General features: G+C 45.1%; 1 protein-coding gene across 1 annotated transcript; it reads left to right on the top strand.

The window, feature by feature from the left end:
- Positions 1-1,205: 1,205 nt before the first annotated feature.
- LOC131105720 (soluble guanylate cyclase 88E-like) lies at positions 1,206-6,904 on the top strand. Its single transcript, XM_078790511.1, has 16 exons — positions 1,206-1,380; positions 1,720-1,852; positions 1,944-2,118; positions 2,567-2,658; positions 3,151-3,408; positions 3,494-3,638; positions 3,712-3,837; positions 3,912-4,032; positions 4,105-4,234; positions 4,328-4,474; positions 4,545-4,691; positions 4,863-5,019; positions 5,094-5,203; positions 5,376-5,465; positions 5,579-5,697; positions 5,855-6,904. The coding sequence occupies exons 1-16, from the start codon at positions 1,253-1,255 to the stop codon at positions 6,222-6,224; spliced, it is 2,448 nt and encodes an 815-aa protein (XP_078646637.1). The 5' UTR covers positions 1,206-1,252; the 3' UTR covers positions 6,225-6,904.
- The last annotated feature ends 1,123 nt before the right edge of the window (positions 6,905-8,027 follow it).

Genomic DNA, 8,027 nt, shown 5'->3' with positions numbered 1-8,027 from the left:
TTAACTTATACTAGTTAATTTAGCCATTCTTATGCATGCAAATGCTTAATTCAGGCAAGAAATATGTAAAATTTGCAATAATAGACTGAATTCAACCACAAATACGTTTAATATATTTTGGAAAAAACTGTGATACAATGAAGCCATGAAATTTGAAGCGCAAAGTGGCAAGGGAATACTGTACAGTAATCGCTTGTTTATCGAGTGGGACAGGTTCCCAAAATAACCAGTAAAAAGTCAATTCTGCAAGTGCAATTATTATACTGTATATTGACAATAGTATTGACAATATTGATTTACAACGGTCAACAGGCAATCAGGAGCAGAATACAATGGGCGATGCAGACAAACAGATTGAAGAGAGAGAGAGTGAGAAGCACTGAAAAAGAAGCACTGAAAAAAAATAGCAAAAGGTGAACCCCAATGTAGCAAGGGAAGACTATTTGCATAAAAACGTCGTGAATTTGCCATGAAGCTGTAAAGAATGCTGGCATGACCTAATGTAGTGATACACACTGCTGTTTTTATGTAGTGAGTCTGGGGTCTGATCTTAGCCAGTGTCCCAAACGTCAACAAAATAATAATTGCAGTTGAAAACATTGACTCAACACAACAACAATAAAGTCCTCATGTTGGACATTATGGACAACAATGCATTCTGGGAAACGATAAGTGTATGTTCACTGGAAGCTTCAGAGCTGTGCTGCACACTAAAAATCAAGAAATGTGCAGTTTGAAGACACAAGCTGACACTTGCTCGGGGCAAAAGTGGATCTCTTTTCTTTACCAGCTGACAGAAACACTACTCAGTCGTTGCTATTTTAAACCCAGTTACCTGTTGACCTGACAGCAGAGTATCAATGGGGTGGAGGGAGGGGGTGTACATGTCATCTGCAGGTGCACGCTCCGAGCAGGGGTCCATGCTGAGGTTGAGCTGCAGACGACACAACGCTAAGCTTCTGTCGGTAACAACATTTTTGGAATCACCTCTGACAACTTTTGCTGGGTCTGACCTGCTCGGTGCTGCTGGGACACCCAGATCAGAGTCCACCTTCCCCACTTTGGATTTTTGGTTGTGGTTCTTCTTCAGATGGAGCTGCTGTGCTGAAGAAGCAGGACTATAGTGAGTGTTCCTCCGGACCATTTTGAGAGGAGGTGCATATTTTGTTCTCACCAGACCACTCTGGTCTACCTTCAGCTGAGCAGTTAAGTTGGGCAGTGGTCCGGAGAGCCCCCTCCCAGCCCTGTGAAGATGTACGGCCTGTACTTGGAAGCGGTCAACGACTACATCAACGAATCCTATGGCGAAGACGTGTGGCGGTTGATTGAGAACCGAGCCGAGATCCCTCACCTCAAGTTTGTCAGGCATCAGATGTACAAGTAGGTTCTTAATACGCACGGTCAGGATGATTGAAACATAAGTATGAAAAGTGTAGAAATAAGTATCAAATAAACATCACATCAGGAAGTGAACAAATGTAACAGTTAGTGATTGTAAAAGTAGCAGCTGGAGGGGTAGGATTTAATAAGCTTTGCTTCTTCCTACTCCTTTTGGACATGTGGAACTGTGAACTGATTATGTCATGCACTCAATTGTAATCTGATGCATGTTCACATGAAATAAAACCATTACCTTTACCATTACCATTACCATTACCAACATCTAAAAGTACAACAAGCATTGAGCCATTAACTAACTAATTAGTTCTCCGCCCCCAGTGACAACCTTATCCTGCGTCTTGCAAAAGCAGCTGGTGAAGTGTTGGGAAAAACCCACGATGAGCTGATGTATGCCTTTGGAGTCTACATGGTCAAGAGGATTGGAAACTATGGCTATGAGCGGATCCTGAAGGTCCTCCAAAGACTGATTCATTAATTGTCTTAGGGACTCTTAATTAGCCACATACAGTACAACTACACTGTAGTGTCTTTGTTTTTTGCAGGTGTTGGGACGAAATGTGCGCGATTTCATCAATGAGCTGGATAACCTGCACGAGTACTTTCGCTTCTCTTTCCCCAAAGTGCAGCCGCCAAGCTTCTGTGTGGAAGAGGAGTGCGAGACCAGCCTGACGCTGCACTACCGCAGCACCCGCAAAGGCTTCACACAGTTTGTTAAAGGTGACATTACCTCTTTTGACTCCGTGACCACTTTGCAAGAGGAGTCTCAGCTTTTAATGAATGAATGACTGAATGAATGAAAGGTTGGACTAGAGTCCTTATTTATCCCTGAAACTTCTTCATTCACAATTGTATGCTTCGAACCTCATGGGAAATCTTTGGGGAAGAATCTATTCTGTTCCCAGTGTACAAAGCAAAGTCTATGAAGGCATGCTTGGAGGACTTAGATACGGCAGAACTAGGACAGGTCTGGCATCAGTGACCTTACAAATGGACACATTCTAAAATCTTCATGTTACATGTTACATTTCCATCAAAGTAATTGCAGTAAAACCTGTTTCAGCTGCAAATGCACCACATTTTCTTGACTTTTCACTTCCTGTCCCAGTACGTTGTCTATGATGTAAAAATGTGTAAACTCTGTGTTAACTCTCGTCACCCTCTGCAGGCCAACTCTCCCAAGTGGGCCGCCAATTCTACAACACAGACATTGAAGTGGAGATCTTGTCCAAAGAGGAGACAGAGAAGATGACGTACGTGGTACGTACACTCAACCTTGACCCAACTTCCATCAAAGTGGAAATGAATCCATCATATTACAAGCAGGGCTGGTGGGACGCTGATAAGTGTTTACTGGAGAGGGATCGAGGGAGGCGACAGGAGAGAGTCGCCAATGTCAGCATGACCTCTGCTCACTGTTTGATTTGTGGGAGGGAACACTTAATAGATTTAAAATACAAATGATCAATATCGATATTATATGTAGAACATGATTAACAAGAGTCTGCAGATGAGGGAATTATGGGTCCTTGAAAAAATGACCAGTCTTCTGCAGCCAAATCTGGTTCCTTATTTTAATATTGCCCGGTAACTCTCAATGAAAACCAATGGGGTCAAAACTGAGGGTTCAACTCCAAGCTTCCTGTTCAGAGAGTTGCAAGAACTATATCTCTGGCTGAAGTTCTGCTTGCTAAGAATAAAGACGACAGAACTGAAGAATGTGGTCTCATGAATGTCCCTCTCCTTGTTCAGGTCTATAAGATGAACTTTGACAATGCCGCCTTCAAGCACCGCATGCCCCAACAAAAAACAGCACCAAGTTATGAGAAGCTTCCAATGAAGCGAGGTATATTTTTTGACATGTTCCCCTTCAGTGTCATCTTCCGGCGCGACATGACCATGTACCGCATTGGCGACGGCCTCAAAGAGGTGTTCTCTGACCTCCAGGGCAAGAAGGTCAACGAGGAGTTCACTCTGGTTAGGCCGATGCTGGAGTTCAGTTGGGACAATGTGAGTGTCGAGCAACCACGGTCTGTTTATCTTTATGTGACGACTACCGGCTGACATGAAACTGTATTCCCTCCTCCTGTGACAGATCTACACCCACCTGAACAACGTCTTTGAGCTGCTGTCTAAAGCAGTGGTGGAGAGCAAACAAAAAGTCAACATTCCCAAATTAAACAAAGAGGAACCCGAAGAGAAAGAGGAGAGTGAGAAAGTCAAGAAGGAAGAAGAAAGAGGTATTTCTTTCCCACACTAAGTCCAGACTCATTTTACCAATTGGTCCTTATTGAGTGTTTGTCCTGTGTGAAGAACAAAAGTCAGTGGAGGAGATGAAGGGCACAGACCAGGAGTACAGCAGCGCTCTGACTCAGTACAACAGCTCTGCTAACTCTGGAGGCGAAGACATCGAGCTCCTGGCCTTCCAGACAGTCACAGGTCAGATCATCTTATGTCCTTTTGGTTTTGGATGATGATAACAAACTGAAAAATTGCTTTCTGTTCCCACTTAGGCAAATGCAGTGAGACCATCTTTGAAGACATGCGGGAGCCCCCTAAAAAGCCTCTCCACCTGAAAGGCCAGATGAAGTACGTCCCCCAGTGGGATTCCCTCATCTTCCTGGGGACGCCTATGTAAGATCACACTGTCCTAATGTCTTCATATGTCCACACCTTGGTCTCAAACTTCTTGTCCTCCTTCTGCAGCATTGAGACAGTGGAGGACATGATCAAGATGGGCGTCTACGTCAATGACTTGAACCTGCACGACTCCAGCAGAGAGCTGATCTTGGCTGGGACGCAGCAGTCGGCTGAGCTGCAGCTGGCCCTTGACCAGGTTCAGAAATATCCAATGCCTGTGCTTATCCAGGTCCGGTCATGGGGCAACAAGGACTTTCAGATGATAATTTGACTTTTTTTTATTTTGTAGGAGCAACAAAAGTACGCTCAGCTGCAGGAAATCATTAAGAAGCTGGACGAAGAGAAGAAGAGAGGAGACTCCTTGCTGTACGCCATGATCCCCAAAGCCGTGGCTGACCGCCTCAGGAAGGGAATCACAGCTTTGGAAACATGTCAAGTAAGCCTCAACTGAAAGAACTGACCACCACCATCACCATGTGCACCATGCTAACTTGCATGAGTTCTAGGTGTTCCCTGATGTGACCATCCTGTTCAGCGACGTGGTCAAGTTCAATGAGATCTGCATCCACATCACGCCCATGCAGGTGGTAGACATGCTCAACGAAATCTACATCGTCTTTGACACGCTCAGCGAGAAGCACAACGTCTACAAGGTTGGCTCCTTCCACTGTGACTACATGTGAATGAACCAATCCTAGCCAGAGGTTGGCCTAGGACCCATAGTTCAATGAATCTTCATTCTTCATCTTAGCAACGCATTTTGGACAATTGAATGCTTCCGACTTTGTGGAAACACAAAAATGGTCTCACTCCCTCTGGTGCAGGTTGAGACAATCCGTGATGCCTACATGGTGGTGGCGGGTGTTCCCAACAAGACCACATTCCACGCACATCACATCTGCGACATGGCCTTGGACATGCTGAGCTCCATCGACCATCTGAAGGACCCGTCCACTGGGGACAACATCCAGATCAGAGTGGGTGAGTGGTCCAACTACTAATGTGTGCATCTGTCACAGCTATATGATAGCTATAAATGGGAAATGGTGCTGCAGGTATCCACTCGGGAATGGTGGTGGCTGGCGTGGTGGGTCTGAAGATGCCTCGCTATTGTCTCTTTGGAGACACTGTGAACACAGCCTCCAGGATGGAAAGCAATGGCGTGGTGACTAACCTAACTAACTTCAACTACTCACTTTAGGCAGCTACCTGCTAAATGCTAAAACGACAGCTACTATGCCAGTTGCCTTCACTGACATTACAATTAAATGTAACAGCTAAATAGATCAATATTCATTATAAAGAGATGTAGTTTAAACGTGTGTATGTATGAGCAGGGCATGCAGATACACATCAGTCAGACCACCAAAGACCACCTTGAACATGAGCCTTACATCATAGAAGAGAGGGGAAAGATCTTTGTCAAGGTAACAACTTTCTCCTGTCCTTATTTTGATTTTATGGAAATATAAATAGTATAAAAAGAGTTTTACTATACTGTGTATAAATTGTCCAACACTGCATGACTAATATGCTGCAGGGTAAAGGCTACATGAAGACTTACTGGCTGAAAGGAAAAAAAGATCTTTCCTTCAAGACTCCAGCTGAGCTGCGTTACAGCAGCGAGCAGAAGGACTCTGAGGACAAAAGTTCTAATGGGTGAGAAGACCATTTGAAGTAGATGATATCTTCTCTGCATGGTGTGTCCTACATTTTGGAGTGGAAGTAAATATGTTCTTAGAATATTCTGTTCTAGAATATTCTTTCTTGTCTTAGGAATATAAAATGTACTTGTCCCAATTTATTTTTGTGTTAGCTCCACGAGCCCCAGTGTCAAACGCATGGCCTCAAGCCTCCCCATCTGCGGTGGCGAGGAGCAGGCGGAGGGTAAGCCGAGCCCCAGCGACCTCCCACCGGATGCCCTGCCCCAAGCGGAGGCTGCCAACGAGGCCCTCACTAATTCAGGCGAACTTCAAGAAAAAGAGAAATCCAAAAAGACTAAGAACAACAAGGGCGCCAAGGTGGACGCCTCCCAGGGAAACGCCATGTCCGAGCTGCTGCCGCCCTCCGATGGGCTGGAGAACCCGGGCCCGCTCCTATACAACAAGAGGAACAGCTTCAGGCAGCAATATGCCAAGCTGCCCACCAACCTGCCCATGAGGAGCGCCTCCTGCACTCTCCTCTGAGGCCCAACCATCCCGCCAGGTTCCATGATGTCATGATGTTGACAACTTGAAACATTATGACACCATCACGCCATGACATGGTGCCACGGCATCATGATGTTGTGACGTGATGTTGCCATGATATCCTAATGTGGGGGCGCCTTGACATGACCTTGTGAGTCCGTGGCAACGTGACATTATAATGAAATCATAATGCCGCGGTCCATGACAATATGACATCATCATGATGCCGTGGCCGCATGAGATCATGACATTGTGATGCTGTGGTGTCATGACGCCAGCGCACGGCAAGGGAGTAGAGGTCGGAAGAAGGAAGTATGACAGATTTCAATATGTTTCAATTTAACATGGCGCCAGTGAGCAACACGGCATGAAATAAAACGTTCAGACCACCAAGTTAAAGTCGTCTTGTCGTACAACACAAAAAATAATAAGCATTTGATTGTGCACAAGGACACACCAACACAGTTTATTTATGATGTCCTTGATGCTTTGTGTTTTTATAATTTGACTTTCCCTCATGATGACAACACAATAGAGAATGTTTGGGGAGATGTTTTCTTGTACTGAGGCCTTTATGTTGCAGACAAACCTCCACTGAGTGTAATCATCATCTGTTTTGTTGAAAGTAGACACATTATTACACATCTATGTTACTGTGTGTCATTTAGTAGGATGACTTGTATGCCTGCATGTATGATAGTTTGTATTTATATAAACATGGATGTACAGCCTCTATACACATATGTATGTGTTTATTATTATTATTATTATTATGGGTGTATTAGTATTGGTATTATAATATGGTATTATACTGGGTGCTCTGTATGAATTTCACTATAGCATCATCACAATGTACATACAATGTGAAGGAAACAGATGAAAGTTCCAATTGGACTTTTACATCTGTGACCTCTGCACTCACTCATTGGTGTGGAGGTGAGGGGTTCGATTCCACTTTCTGTGTGCATGTTCTCCCCTTGCATGCTTGGCTTTTCTCAGGGTACTCCGGTTTTCTCCCACATTCCAAAAACATGCTAGGTTAATTGGTGACTCCAAATTGTCCATAGGTATGAATGTGAGTGTGAATGGTTGTTTGTCTATATGTGCCCTGTGATTGGCTGGCCACCAGTCCAGGGTGTACCCCGCCACTCGCCGGAAGACAGTTGGGATAGGCTCCAGCACGTGACCTGGTCTTTGCAGCCAAATCTGGTTCTTGGGACATGGAATGTCACTTCTCTGGTGGGGAAGTTCCCCGAACTTGCGAGAGGTTGAGACATTCCAACTAGATATAGTCGGACTCACCTCGGATCACAGTTTGGGTTCTGGAACCAAACACTTTGAGAGGGGCTGGACCTTGTTCTACACTCTTGTTTTTACTCGCAAGCTAACCTAATGAGACTCAGCACCTCCAAATCAGAGGCAATGGTTCTCAGTCGAAAGAGGGTGGAGTGCTCCCTCCGGGTTGGGAATGAGGTCCTTCCCCAGGTGGAGGAGTTCAAGTATCTCATGGTCTTCACCAGTGAGGGAAGGTGGAAGCTTGAGGTCGATAGGCAGATCGGTGCAGAGTCTGCGGTCATGCGGTCGCTGTACTGGACCGTCATGGTGAAAAGAGAGCTGAATTTACCGGTTAATCTAGTATGTTCCCACCATCACGTATGAACATGAGCTTTGGGTCGTGACTGAAAGAACAAGATTGCAGATACAAGCGGCAAGTTTCCTCTGTAGGGTAGCTGGACCCTAAGAGTTAGGGTGAGGAGCTCAGTCATCTGAGAAGATCCCTTCCTCCTCTTCCTTCACATT

Source organism: Doryrhamphus excisus, linkage group LG5 (assembly GCF_037039965.1).
Source record: "Doryrhamphus excisus strain RoL-2023G ecotype Guam linkage group LG5, RoL_Dexc_Guam_v1.1, whole genome shotgun sequence".
NCBI classification, from domain to species: Eukaryota; Metazoa; Chordata; class Actinopteri; order Syngnathiformes; family Syngnathidae; genus Doryrhamphus; species Doryrhamphus excisus.
This window is presented reverse-complemented; position numbering and strand designations above follow the sequence as displayed.

What these genes read in the sequence shown, in the direction of transcription:
- LOC131105720 (XM_078790511.1), top strand. Translation starts at nt 1,253, where the DNA reads ATGTACGGCCTGTACTTGGAAGCGGTCAACGACTACATCAACGAATCC. An exon ending in GCTATGAGCGGATCCTGAAG is followed by an intron (nt 1,853 to 1,943) that starts GTCCTCCAAAGA and finishes TGTTTTTTGCAG; the next exon opens with GTGTTGGGACGAAATGTGCG. An exon ending in CAAGAAGGAAGAAGAAAGAG is followed by an intron (nt 3,639 to 3,711) that starts GTATTTCTTTCC and finishes TCCTGTGTGAAG; the next exon opens with AACAAAAGTCAGTGGAGGAG.